General features: G+C 34.3%; 3 protein-coding genes across 5 annotated transcripts; 2 read left to right on the top strand and 1 right to left on the bottom strand.

Moving 5' to 3' along the window:
* Positions 1-273: 273 nt before the first annotated feature.
* entpd8 (ectonucleoside triphosphate diphosphohydrolase 8) lies at positions 274-6708 on the bottom strand. Of its 3 annotated transcripts, none has more exons than XM_056751625.1 (10): positions 6442-6708; positions 6053-6189; positions 4511-4628; positions 4194-4344; positions 3913-4072; positions 3521-3751; positions 3146-3412; positions 1840-1950; positions 1245-1379; positions 274-487 (listed from the first exon to the last, which is right to left on the bottom strand). In XM_056751625.1, the coding sequence occupies exons 2-10, from the start codon at positions 6176-6178 to the stop codon at positions 293-295; spliced, it is 1494 nt and encodes a 497-aa protein (XP_056607603.1). In that variant the 5' UTR covers positions 6179-6189; positions 6442-6708; the 3' UTR covers positions 274-292. The 3 variants fall into 3 exon arrangements, with proteins under 3 accessions (XP_056607603.1, XP_056607602.1, XP_056607604.1); XM_056751624.1 differs by having other exon boundaries at positions 6461-6708; XM_056751626.1 differs by having other exon boundaries at positions 6525-6708.
* Positions 6709-9486: 2778 nt separating this feature from the next.
* Positions 9487-11958, top strand: trub2 (TruB pseudouridine (psi) synthase family member 2). Its single transcript, XM_056751627.1, has 8 exons — positions 9487-9705; positions 9946-10080; positions 10173-10247; positions 10331-10392; positions 10478-10559; positions 10648-10720; positions 10837-10973; positions 11071-11958. The coding sequence occupies exons 1-8, from the start codon at positions 9588-9590 to the stop codon at positions 11481-11483; spliced, it is 1095 nt and encodes a 364-aa protein (XP_056607605.1). The 5' UTR covers positions 9487-9587; the 3' UTR covers positions 11484-11958.
* Positions 11959-12394: 436 nt separating this feature from the next.
* On the top strand, positions 12395-14173 carry hdhd3 (haloacid dehalogenase-like hydrolase domain containing 3). Its single transcript, XM_056751630.1, has 2 exons — positions 12395-12814; positions 13180-14173. Exons 1-2 carry the CDS (start codon positions 12485-12487, stop codon positions 13573-13575), a joined length of 726 nt encoding a protein of 241 aa, XP_056607608.1. The 5' UTR covers positions 12395-12484; the 3' UTR covers positions 13576-14173.
* The last annotated feature ends 733 nt before the right edge of the window (positions 14174-14906 follow it).

The raw sequence follows: 14906 nt of genomic DNA, 5'->3' as shown, positions 1-14906 counted from the left end.
GAATCCAAACAAGAGAATGCAAAAAAAGCTAAAACCCTTTTGTTAAAGTTTATAAATGAAAAATAAAAGCAACTGAAATTCATGGATTAACAGTATATAGAGTAAATCATTGAGGTATAACAAGTGAACCTTCCAAACAAAGACAATACATTAAAAATCTACTTAACCCAACTTAATAAATGAACGCCATACCACACAAGTGCTTTTGTAGGGGACATGGTTTTTCTTTGTGGTAGCATGTGATGAATATTAATGTATATACCTGAACACATGCACCCAAGACACACATGATTTATTGCTTTGGATTATTAATAAACATAAACATGATAATAAGTAGACTGAGGAAAAGGGCAAATACAATGAAGAAAATCTGAGCAGGCCATTGACTGTTTGGCACCCCTGTTATTGCTCTGGAAGGTTCAGAGGGAATCAGATTGGTCAGGTTTAACATATAGCCCAATGTCCAACCAACATCTGTGTCTGCCACCTGTTAACATCATAAGATCACGTGAGTACAAAATCCATGTTGGTAATACATGAAAAATTTCACAGTGTGCAAGTCACTTTTTGTTAGTCCATAAAATTTCTTCAAATTGTTAGTTTAACTGCATTCAACACTATCACATTGTATTATGGTAAGAAGTAAAATTAAACTGTAAAACATTCCCCAAAAACAGACATTTTCTGGCATATATCCTGTGTAAATTATAATTTTTCCTCGTAAAAATACATTATTCCCTGTTTCTCTACTAAATTTTCAGTCTTTTTCTGTAAAATGACATTTTTTGACCGTGTTTCATAAATGTGTGGATTAAATGGATAAATGTGTAAATTTCATAAAATTACAGTTTTTTTTTCATTATGCATGAAAATTCAATTGCATTCAAATTCAAAAATCTGTCAAAAGTAAAATTCTGGGGATTTTTTACAGTGTGCATTTGAGCATATTATTTAATAACATAATAATATTACATCAGGTTTTTAATCATTTATAAATTACAGAGTCATGTTGATCTTCATAGTATTGAACATGATGTACAAAAAAGTCTAAATCATGTTTGTAAAATATATAAAACAATAAAACAAAATAAAATAGAATATGAAAAAAAGTTAATTTGTATAAAATTTACTTGGTGCACTATTTTGTGCAGTTTTGCTTTGAACGTTTAAATATTTCAACTAGAAAATGCCACAAATTACTTATTAATATAATGTAACTTGCAGAGATATTAAGGCCTGCTCACCTGTTTTTCAAAAGAGATTTTATCCCATGTGTTATTGAACTTGTATCCATCCAGTAGAATAATCATTATATAATGAGCAGAAGCACAGTAGTCTTTCAGATATTTTTCCTTAATTTTTGGATATTCAGCAACAAGCTGCATAAAGAGCTTTAACAATCAGCATTGCAAATAATACTTGACAACACACATACAGCCATGGAAACAAAACGTGAGACTACTAAAGTTTTGCCTTTAATTGGCATTTGTGCATCTATTGTGCCAATTCCAGTGTCTGTAGAATTTCAATAGAAATAAATCTCTGGAATGAAATAGTCACACAACAGAAAAGAGAAAGACTGAGTAAACGCAAAATCTGGCATATCATATATTGTTTATTTACTGTTCCTAAAATACATGTACAAACATTAGTATTATGTTGTTTAAATATGAACTTGTTTTCTTTGTGGTATTGTAGATCTGCAAACAATCTCTTAATTTTTTCTATGGCTGTATTTATATAATATTATGAAACATAAATAATGCATACTATGATGTATAATCTTTGACTTCTATTAGAATTGACTGTCACGGTATTCTAAGTGTGGATGTGACTTACTGGGATCCAGGATTTGCTGCAGTGACTGTTTATAGTGGCATGAACCTTGTCCAGTGGAGCTTTAGGGACAAGGCCGAAAAATTCAAAGGTGTAAAAGTATGCTGAAAAAGCCTGAGACGAACACACAAAATATAGTTATAGTTGCAGACACTCAAATCATAATGTTTTTGTGAGTAAATTATGTATTGATTTGACCTCTTTTGTTATGTGTGAAGAAAAAGAATAGCACACAAAAAGCACAGCTATATTGCACAATAAAATGGTGAATTAGTGAATGATATAGTTTAGCAGTTAAATATTAGACCGCACAATGCTATGATTGTCCAAACAGAATCAAGTTCCAAAATAATATCAGCACTATTTAGGGTCGTGCACCGATATGTACATTTTGGCTGATAACTGTTGATTCTTTAACATTGGATGTCGATAACCATTATATTGGCCGATATACAGTATCTTGATATTATTATTAAATTTCCTAACATTGAAGCAAATGGCAAAAGTGTACAACTGCTTTTATATGCAAACAATTCACTGCAGGAAACAAGGTGACCGTTAGTTCGCTTTTTTCCCCCTAAAAATCATGTACCAAGCCTACTTCACACTAGTTAACGATTCTTTAACCTTCAATCTTTTCTGGTATATTTTTTATTAAATAAGCAAATTATAAATGTTCTTCCAGAGCAAGCCAGATTTTTTTCTTAATAGCCACAAGTCTAAAAGGCCTCAAGAGAGAAAGCATTGAGACAGCAGTCTGATTCATACAATATGCTTTTGTTCCTATAATTTACACATTCATAAATACTGTATCTACATACTGCACCTACATCAAGAATGTTTTGCTAATAGCAGTAATTAAATGATCATTTTAGAAAGACAGTACAGTATTTTAACTGCGAGGTGCGTGCAGCTGTAGAAGTTTAACCAGAGGCAATTGATTTATGATTTATTGGGTATAATCAGCCTAAATGTCATTATCAATTATTTATTTCACAATTTATTGTGCATCCCTAGATATAATATATTATATAACACTTGATTATTTTCACATTTGTAAATGTTCAAAAATTGACAAATACTTTTTTTTCTATATAGCCACATTCTCACACTGTTATACATATTTTAATGTCTATGAGGTCATGTAAAATGCATGATAAAAAGTGTTTCTATATGGCACATCATATCCATTATATAGCTCCCTACAATGGTGGAGTTCTCATTCCTAACATTCCTTAAAATCCTTGACGTAAATATAATAATGCCCACAGGTCATGAAGTTAAATTTGATATAGCAAGAAATACTCACAAAGAACTCCCCATTGACCGGAGGCTGATAGACTCCATTGAAGCCACAGTCTGGAGAAAATTTGCAGCCGGTCACGTTGACAATGTCTTCCATTAGAGAGCGACAGAGGGAAGAGTTGCTGGTCCCTGTGAAAGTGATTGTAGTCGTAGGTACAAAGTTGTTTGGTTTCTCCACACAAGGGGAGTTGTATAGGTCATCCAAAGTAACATTAAACTTATATCCTTTATGATAGCATGGGTGATCAATAACAAATGATGATCCGGCAGTCTAGATAAAATAAAAAACATTATACCAAAAAATTCAATGCGAATGTGTAGGATTCAATTATCTTTCTTTGCAATTGTTTGTTAGACTTGTATACATAACAAAACCAACCTTGTGAAGCTGCACCTGAAGTTTTCTCATTGCCTGGTCTTTCCCATAGCACAGATAACTATGTGTGTACACCTCATACTTGTACCCGTAGAGCTGGAGATTAAACTTTGATTCTGGGACTGTGACTGGGACGTTTGGGATAAATGAGATCTGCGTTGATGAGCCACCCAGATCTAGAGCTCCAAGGATTTGTGCCGATTTGGGGTGGATCCATTTTCCCTCAAATGTGTGCTGCATGGAAAACCATTTAGAGAGTTGAAGCACATGAGGTTTCAAATAAAAGAAAGGTCAAATCTTTTGAAACCTATGGATACCTATAAAAAAGGCTTTTTGGAAAATGTTGCATTAATGTTAAATGATCAGTCATATTTGTATCCGAAAGCCACTGTTACCTTGATAAATCTCTCCGAGAGGTAGTTGATGGTTATCCAGCCATAAGTCCCCTCCTCCGTGCCGGGGAGTATTCGGGCCCCTCGAAAATCAAAAGGATAACTTTGGATCGTGTTGGTGACCTCTTCGAGGATAGTGTCTGCTTGACTTTGATTCTGTAAGCTGCAAAACAAATGATACAAATTTTAATCAAAATGCTATACAGATGATATAAAATCTAGCATGAATCATTTCAGGAAATATGGTCAAATATTTTCCCATAGCGCTACGTCAAAACATTGACCTAAGAAGTCGCATGCCTGCAGTGGCACCTAGATATACAGGTGTGGTCTTCTGATTTTCTGCTGGTACAGCTGCTTTGGCAACATCTAAGCATTTCTTAAGACTTTCTCCAGCTGCAGGAGGATTCTTGACATAACTGGATATGCCATCACCTACAGTGGTTAAAAATAATATGAACAAAATGTACTTTGACAAATATAAGTGTGAGTAAGGGTATACTTAAATAGAGAACTATATGAGTATGCTTAAATATGGATGTATAAAAATTGTTTTATTTCATTATTTTTTATTTTATTATTCAATTCTGGTACAGCTCACCATCGACATCACAACTCAGTTTTTGTGAGACTATTCCTGTATTGTTGTCTTTGTTCCCCAGCCACTGGTACAGGAAGAGGGATGTGTGAGTGGAGCCGGCGTCAAACACAATCCCATACTGAGGAAGTCAGACAAAGAGTTTTTAAAAGTTTGGAAGAATCTAGACTTATTCGATGTGAGTACTTTCCTGGAACTAAACACGCCTAACACACATCCTGAGAGAAAGAATTTACTTAACAAATTCATGTTATGGAATTCCTGCTACAGGACTAGTTAAAGAAATAGTTTAATGTAAAGAAAAACACATTTGAATAGACACACAGTTGTTCATTCAACACACATTGTTATGGTACTTGAAATGTCAAATTACAAACTATCACAAAGAGAATTTGTGAGGTGATTAAATAAATACTTTTTTATAATATTACTTATATTTACCAAATGAACACAGTTAGATTTTATAGATTGTATGCAATTTAGAATTTCAGTGGAGAAGACAATATTTCTAAAAAAAGAGAAACTGTGTGATTTTAAAACCAATTTTGAGCATAAAGATGCTGTCTTTAAATATAAAATAGATTAGAACATTTTCCTAAAAATATTTTTTTGTAAATAAGTCGAACGAATCATACAAATACATCATAAAATGTTATTAAATAATAACAGTTATTTGCATCTTTGACCCCTTCTGATCCAAATTTTTCAACCTATTATTATAGTTTTGTAATATTATAACATATAATATAATGCATAACAAAAAGAATGACATTTGTTGTAAATTATTTATATTTAAACAAAAAAAGTAACTTATTTTACTTTTATTTTACTGTTTACAGATATTTGTATTCAAATATCTGTAAACAGTATTCCAAGATTTTGAGATATTCAGCGCTGCTGTGACCCTTCAGAGGACAAGCGGTTGGAGGATAGATACAGTATAGACATCTAGCAATAAATTGCTAACATGACAATTTCAAAGATCAGGAACGGTTATATTTGGAAGAACAATCTGATAAAGAGAAAGAACATCTAGTTCAGGACATCCACATGTATGTGTACACAACCAGCAGTTTCAGCAGATATGAAAATTAAGTTGGCGTACAATCTGTCTGTGGAATATTTTCTGGTACAGTTTAATGCAAATGTTAAACAAATGCCACTTATGCTTATTAACTTCACATGAATCGGCAACACTTGACAATAAGGTTCTACTTACCAACATAGTTAATGAATTATCTAATATGAACCAACAATAAGCAACATATATTTACAGCATTTATTAATGTTTGTTTACACATCTTTTTATTGTACATTAACCAATTTCAATAGACATTATTAAAGTAAAATAATGTTTATATAAATAACACTATAAAACCCTATTACATAATTTAAAAGATACTATTAAATACCATTAAAAATACTTTTTAAAATATTAATAAATGTTTAAATGGACTTGAATTAATAAATGCTGTAGGTTCATTGTCAGTTTGTGTTAACTAATGTTAAAAAAGCATCTTGACTGACAGTTGTGCGTCTTTTTACCTGTTCAGAGTAAGGATGATCCAAAGTCTGCCGATTAGCAAGAGATAGAATCAAAGCGATGATAGTCATGCAAGCTACAGCTGCGAATGCAGTGCCCAGCAAAATCGGCTTCATCTGCAGTCCCATGTCTGTGATATCTGTCCAAAAGATAAACCAAGCACCACATCTACGACAAAGTCCAAAACTGAATGCCAGTGAGAGGAGTCCATGATAGTCGATTAATTCAAATCCGGTTTAGTCACATACAGTTTAAACCACATACATCAGGTTTTAGAGAGTCAATATTTAACCCAGAGCTGCATTAGATCTTTCCCATTTAAATAATGATTGGTGGAAAGAAAAACATAACAATCCATCATAATCCATCATAGAGAAAGTAAATGCCTTACCCTGTTTGCCCTTTCTTACCCTAATGCTTTCTTAATAAACACACTTCTATGCCCAGGTGAGAACACACGTTGTACATACACACCTTTACACCTGTCGAGACTTCTGAGAACTGAAGCAATACTCCAACTTCCACTGTATATCTTCAGCCCATTACACACATACACAAACACACATTTTCCCTCACTCACACACACACAAACACACTCACACACACACACAGAGAGAGAGATTGGTACTAACACGCACACACACTCTGGGTTACAATCACAAAGCTTTATTTAAAGTTGACAGGATGTCCTCCAGTATCTGGGAACTGATAGATAACCCCGAAACTAACCTTTTTGAACAGTAATGTTTGTTACTTAATAACTAACATCTCTGTTACTCTCTGGTGTCAAAAACTGTTACACATTGACCTGTGTGTTTAGTGCTTATCACATATATTTACACTGATGGATTTCAGTGAAACTAACTTATTTCGTCATTTGACGCTGAAGTTGGAAACACAACTATCTAAAATCAGCTTAAGAATACAACTGTTACCTATCTTTTTAAGTCAGTCAGTTCTTGTTGAACAAGAACTGGTAAGTTGTTCATTGCATTGCATTTTTAAAACTTAAAAGTTTCAGTTCACCCGTACTTTCGAGTCGGTGACTAAATATCTGACTTAATATTATAAGCTGTAGGTCAAAGCTGTTTTTGTTGTAGTTGTTGTGTTTTATGCACTGATTATATATAGGATTTTCATTTTTCTTCACCATTTACTTCTTTATATTTATTCTCAGATAGTAACTGTTTAACCTACATCATCTTATCATCGCTGTCCTTCTGAACATTGGATGCCCAACTTTTTTTCATTTTTAAATGAATAAATACTATGTTATCAAAGTTGCCAAGCACTTTTTTGTACGGTTTCTGAACGGTTCTAAGCATATACTTTCTAACTATTTCCATGGCAATGACCTGTTAGTTTAGGAATACGAATGCAAAACACTCTCATGTGTCCTTTTAGCTCACGCACCAGCATCCTGATTAAGGTATTACAAAGGATTTGCGGCTAACCGTATACTTCAACACAATGACAACTCCAATTGCTCTCGGTCACACTCAATTATAAATTAGCAAGAAATAAAGACGTGGTTCGCTCTGGACATATTGTACATTACCATTCAAATCTTGTATGAATGCCTTCTACTTTCTAACATGCAAAGCTGTTGTTCTCAATCACGCAACACCTGTTGCTCACTATTTTTCCACACAAACTTAGAAATACATATACACTTACCATTGTTGAGTAATTTACTCTGCAAAAGTAATTAATTACTAGTAACTAATTACATATTCAATAGTGTAATTAGGTTAGTGTATAAATAAGAAATTTACTCCAAAAAGTATTTAATTATTACTTATTACTTTCTATATCCTATAGCTTTCCTGTAGCTCAGTGGTTAGAGCATGGTGCAAACAGCGCAAAGGTCATGGGTTCGATCCAAGGGGATTCCACATAATTAGAAACAAATGTATAGTATAATGCAATGTAAGTCGCTTTGGATAAAAGTGCATAAATGTAACTCTAAATCAACCTTGATTAGTTAAGTGAGTTAAGGATAGACACGAAACAACTCTTAATTCATTCAAATAAATAATATAAAACTACATAAAGTACTCTCATTAACTGACCAAAGTATTACAAATGTGGGAAACATTTTTGACCATTAATGCAAGCATTTTAAAGTTAGACTTTGAATTTTAATGTCAATTCCACTTTTGTATATTACACAGTGATTAGTTCAATTACATCCTGTAATCGAATTAGAGTAATCCCTTACTTTACTTTTTTATGGAAAAGTAATTCAATTACAGTAGCTAATTATTTAGTAACTAGTTACACCCAACACTGGCGCGTACACACACACAAACACACAATTTTATTATAGCAAGAATCAGCACCTTGAGTCACATAATACTCATTTCTGTAAAAACAATATCTTGTTTGAAATATGAAACGTAATTTGGATAGTTGTTGTCCTTGTTCTTATGAAACGTGTAATATTATTATTAGACAGAATTTGAAATGCTTACTTAACAATATTATTTGTTTAGATTATAAGACTGCACCACACCTTAAACATTACATCAACAGTGGAGTGCTTCTAAGTAAATAAAAAAAAAAAATAGTAACAGATAGTTATACCTGTGAAGTCTGAACTGCAACTATACATAAGCAGTACATTGATTAAAATAATCTATTTTGTGCTTCATCTTTCTTGTATTAATTTGGCTATATAACACCAAGTGTCAAAACTAAAAAAGGATCTCTACATTCTTGTCTTGAACTCATATAGTTTATATATAATGTATCATATATATATATATATATATATATATATATAATGTATCATATATATATATATGTGTGTGTGTGTGTGTGTGTGTGTGTATATAATGCTATAATTTACCCCCACGTCTTGGTAGAACTATACATTAATAGAAAGCAGATAAATATATTTAGTTTGTAAGGGTTTCATTTAAATGATGTACTAATCCCACGTGAAATAATACTGCCGGATATATAGTAAACTAGTAAATGCTGCCAAATGCTGCCCTGTAATTTGTCAGAACAAAATACATAACGTTTGTGTTGTTGGTGGTAGGTCTGGCTAGAAGTTATTTATGACCTGAAACTTTAAGCAATAACGTTCACACATTTACAACCTTGATAATCATAATGAGGTGATTCAAGATAAGAATGTAGATATCCTTTTTTAGTTTTGGCACTTGGTTTTATATAGCCAAATTAGCACAAGACAGATGTAGCACAAAGTAGGTGATTTTAATCAATGTACTGCTTATGTATAGTTGCAGTTCAGTCTTCACAGATATAACTATCTGCTACTGCTCTTTGTTTACTTAGAAGCACTCCACTGTATTTAAACCCTGTGAAGTTTGTGAAGCTCTGGATTTTAGTAGTTGTCACTGGGCGAACGTCTCTCTCATCCAGCAGGGGGCAGTCATGTGACTGTAGTGCTAAAACACCGGCAGAAGAAAAATGACATGCATGTTAGCCTCTTGTGGTTTGGAAACAAGTCTCGTAACAATTCTATAACTGACGGTATATTTATTGATTATTTTATACCGAACAAAGATGAGCACCAAAGCTGTGCGTCTTTTTCGTAAACTAGACGGATTGTTCGCTGTGTACAAACCGCAGGGAGTTCACTGGAAGCTTGTGCGTGACAACATAGAGTCACATTTACTGAAAGGTAACGTTATTATCTGTTTCATTGTCTATAAACTTGTGATGTTTCTTATGATAACACTTAACAGTAAAATGACTGTGGTATCATATAGTAAAACATTAAACGGCAATTCCATGATACATACGGTAATGAGTATAACATTTGTACTGGCATGGCACTCCTAGTTACTACTCTATAAAAAATGTCATGATGGTAGAACTGATGATTATGGAGAAAACTTTTTTGTACATTTTCTCTCCGAAGAACTAAACTCCTGCCCTCCACCACCACCACGGTTAACTGTGCAGTTTCAGCTTTTGACAAGTGGAGAGAACAGAAGCTCTACAGATCTTATATTATCGCCCTCTATGGTCCCTTCACTAGCAGACCACCCTCAAGGTTAGTACATTCTCGTTTGCTTAACACCTAACTTTTGCTAACCTGGTATACACTGTTACTTTCAAAGTGATACTCTGTTTTTTACGTTTTAGTGACAGGGCCACAGTTTCACAAGGTTCATGTTGGAATTGGTCATCGCTTGGATGCTTTTTCCTCTGGAGTATTAGGTGAGGTTTTGACATTTTATAATAGGAAATTATGTGATCTGCTAAAAAGCTAAAGCTTTCTTGTATTTTTTTCTATATTTCAGTTTTAGGGTTGGGGAAAGCAAATGGATTGCTGGAGCATCTGTGCAAATCACATGTGACTAGGGTAAATGTTTAAATTGTGTTAAATTGCATGCCTGTTTTGTGTTTGTTTTGATATGAGAATTTTCATAGGATTGTTTTTTACGAAGGATTACACACTTGAGGGGGAGTTTGGAAAAGCCACAGATGACTTCTGTCACACAGGTCGAGTCGTAGAGAAAACCACATATGGTAATGCTTATGATATGAAAAATATGAAACCAAATATACAAAAATGACTAACTAAATTTGTGTCCTTGTTCATTGTTGTGCCCTTCAGACCATGTTACTCAAGATAAATTAGAGAGAGTCCTTGCGATGATGCAGGGGGCCAATCAGAAAGCTTTAATTATGTAAGTCATCATAAAATGTTATTTGTTATTTTAAATGTTATGTGCTGTCAGACTTCGTTACCTGCCTAATGCACCATGTGTTTATTTCTGAATATGTATATATGTCCTCTATACAGGTATTCTCAGGTGGACCTACAGACTCAAGAGGCTTATGAGCTTGCACTGAAAGGTTTATTGTACCCTCATGGTAAAAGTCCTCCCATTCTGACTGGCCTACGATGCATACATTTCAATCCACCACATTTCACTTTGGGTTAGTACACTGTATTGTGTTTAAAATATTAGATAAAGATTGTGAAGCTAAACAATCGCTGTTCTTTAAATACGCTTTCATATGTTTTTTCACACAGAGGTCCAGTGTGTGAATGAAACTCAGAATTACCTGCGCAAATTGATTCATGAGGTGGGATTAGAGCTGCGGACGTCTGCGGTCTGTTCTGGAGTTCGTCGTACAAGAGACGGTCCCTTTAAAGTAGAGAATGCACTGACCCGCCAACAGTGGACTACGGACAATATTATACAAGCTATTGCTCACTTTCGAAGCACTAAACGCAAAATCAGAAAGTCTGGAATCTACCGACAGACTGCTGCCCAATCAAACACAAGCATCCAAGAGCAAAAAAGCAAGGGGCATGATGATGCCCAAAACTTTTCTTGTGATACGATGGTCGGTAGAGAGTCAGCTGAGAAAAGGGATGAAGAGAGTATGATGAAAAGAGTAGATGAAAAAAATTCAAGCAATTGTAGTACTGTCCTAAATTGAGATTATTTTGAATGTCGATGGTCACCAGGTTAATGTAAAGGTACTCACTTAGTTTAATTTATTACCGTCTTACATTCTCTCTGATATACATCATTAAAAGATGTCATAATGTTAAAACATCCAGGTAATATCATTTGACGTACAATTTACAAAGTATTTTACTTTGCTTACATTCATCTCTGTACTTTCTTATACTGTTTTTTTCATCTAAAAAAAATACATTACATTACTTTTCTCTTTAATACTTCAAACGCATTTTTTATGTTTTTAATAGTAGATGAATATGATAAATCTAGCACTTTAACTTTATGAATAAAAAAAGTTAGTAAAAGGATAGAACTGGAGTTTTCATGTGCTCTAGTGTTAAAGATAAAAAACGGCAAGAATGAAATGAGTGACTGTGTACTGAAAAGTATGATATAATGCTTTATAATGTAGTGACGTGTATTTTTCCAAAATAAAACAACATTTAAAATGAAAACTTCAATATATGCGGAACTTCTGTTGTGGAACCTTTTAACGTTTGTAGTCTTGCACGGACATGTATAACCTCGAACTCAATTACGCTGCCTTAGAAATAAAATTGAGTGGAATTGCGATAATTATCGAACGCAAAGAGTTGAAAGAAACGAGGCGTAGTTGCACAAACGTGGAGTCTCTTTATAAAATGATATTTGTATGTCAACTTTATATCAGTGTGATTAATATAAATGTATATAAAATATTTTAATAATATTTAAATATCACGCAAAAATTAAAATCACTTCCTGATTATGACTGTCGTCTAGTGTGGAATTTGGCTTTTGAGCCACCAAGCGCCCCCTTGAGGGGAAAGCAGTTTACACCTTGCACCGGGGAATAACTTTCTAACCAATTGTCAATTTTTCGTATTTCCGGATTTAGTACTGTAATGCATTTTGAGTACTAGTCACAGAGCATAGGGCGAGTTTGTGTCAATTTCGCATATTAAATACATCTATTTATTGCTCTACTACAAAGATATGCGGGGACCAGTGCGTTGGGTATTATGGGATGTGAAGGACACGTTGTTAAAGGTCCGTCGCTCTGTAGGGGAGCAGTATTGTGCCGAGGCAGAAAGAGTCGGGGTGAAATTGCCGGTAGCAGATGTAGAAACCGCATTCACACAGGCTTATAGACAGCGATCGCAACTCTTTCCTAACTACGGCAGAGCTCAGGGAATGGGCAGTCAGAGGTGGTGGACTGGACAAGTGAAGGACACTTTTGTCCAGTGTGGGGTCAATGACTCAGCTGTGTTGGATAGACTGGCCAGCAACCTCTATCAAAACTTCTGCGGAGCAGAAAACTGGGAGGTATTAAATAATTTTAGTGTACATATATTTAATCTTATGATTTTCCATCGCAAATTAACTTTTTGAATTGTGTAATTTCCAAATTTACCTGAGGAGGGCGCACCCCGATTACAAGTGAACTGTGACGTACAGGACAGATAGCTGACGTAATGCCATTGGAAAAAAAATAGTATTGTATGTAATCTTAAATCATGCAACTGTTCACTTTTTATGAAACATTCCTCAAAATACCTTCTTTCATGGTTTTACAGAATTAAGTCATATAGGTTTTGCATGAAATGGGGTCATTTTTTATTTTAAGTTACCATCCCTTCTAAAGTCCTTTTATCTGTTCTAACCGCCTAATCTCAAATTTACAACATCAGGTATTTTCTGATTCTAATGGCACCCTGAAGATCTGCAGCGCCTTGGGATTAAAGCAAGGAGTCGTCTCTAACTTTGACAAGCGTTTGGAAAACATCCTGAAGGAATGTGGTCTCCTCACTCACTTCTCATTTCTTCTGACATCAGAGGAAGCTGGGGTGGCTAAGCCTGACCCTGACATTTTCAGGCAGGCTTTGGTGCGGTGTGGCATGTCAGCCTCCAGTGTAGCTCATGTGGGGGACCACTATGTGAATGACTACTTGACCTCACGCTCACTGGGTATTCAAGGTTTTCTGCTCGACAGACAAAATAGGCTTGGACACCTTGATATCCCCCCTCAGCATAGACTACAGAGCCTAGAAGAATTACCAGCTCGTCTACAACAAGAAATCAGCTGAAAATACTCAAATTTTACAAGCAAATGACTAAATAATGTGTCATATCATTGTGGGCCATTAATCAAACAATATTTGGAAATGGTCATTTCGTTTGCGTATCCTGGATGTTGTAATATTAAAAATGCGTAACCCTTTTCAACGTAACTACATATTACGTGAAGTCATGAATGTGCATCGCAGAACAGAGCAAGGCAAGCATTTGTGTTTATGAAGCATAAACATGTTTTGTTGTTGTTGAAAATGACTGATCGTTTCGCTAGATAAGACCCTTACTCATCATCTGGTATCATTTAAAGCTGCTCTAAAACTGTAATTTTGACCTTTAACTGTTTGGAATCCATTGAAGTCCACTATATGGAGAAGAATCCTGGAATGTTTTCATTCACCTTAATGTTTTTTTGTCTAAAGAAACAAATACATAAACACCTTTGATGACATGGGGGTGAGTAAATTATCATTCAAATTCATTTTGAAAATGAACTACTTTAAGTCAGCGGATAAACAAAATCGAGCAAACGTTTAACCTGCTGAATAAAATACAATCTTCAGCAACATTCTGCTTAGACCTGGCAACCTCGATGGTGGTTATTTTCTATGATGAATTTATTAATTTAATTAAATAAATCAATTAGGATGTTTACATTTGTGAATGATCAAATAAAAAATCCAAAAAACATAAATTGGGAATTCTTTTATTGTACACATTGTTATCTCACTATTATAGGACACGGCACACACTCATGTTTTCTGTGTCTTTCTTCAAATAACAATGTGTTCTTCAGCTGTCTTTCAGATTTCAGTGCACCAAACATTACTGTTGTGACTGAAAATTCTACCATAATTTGTAATGTCAATAAAAATGTTATTTAGAATAATTTAGATATTTTTTCTTTTTCACCCAGTTGGTCAAATGAATCCGAAACATAACGTTATATTACAGTACGGAAAACAAAAACATACCCCAAGATTATCAGGAGGGTGCCGATTTGTGTTTCAATACAGATGGGAGAGGCTGTTGGGCACAATCTCTTAACCCTAATACTCTTATTCCTTTCCATCTGCTCGGTCACAGATATCAGCTATGCCTGGACAGGAACAAAATGGGATGGAAACTAAAACAAATCGTAAATTACCAGACTCTTCAGTTAATAGGGAATTAGCGTTTAGATCATAAAAGATTTGACAATGTAGTCAGACACATTTCATAGACTGCATGTGCACATCCTTTACAAAATTACTATCCGCTGGGTGTTTCCCCAGGAGATGTTCAACACAACTGGAATGTGTCCGTGCTTTTATGCTTCTATTTCAATTTTATAATCTTATTGCAT

The sequence above is a fragment of the Triplophysa dalaica genome, chromosome 6 (assembly GCF_015846415.1).
Source record: "Triplophysa dalaica isolate WHDGS20190420 chromosome 6, ASM1584641v1, whole genome shotgun sequence".
Classification (NCBI taxonomy): domain Eukaryota; kingdom Metazoa; phylum Chordata; class Actinopteri; order Cypriniformes; family Nemacheilidae; genus Triplophysa; species Triplophysa dalaica.
This window is presented reverse-complemented; position numbering and strand designations above follow the sequence as displayed.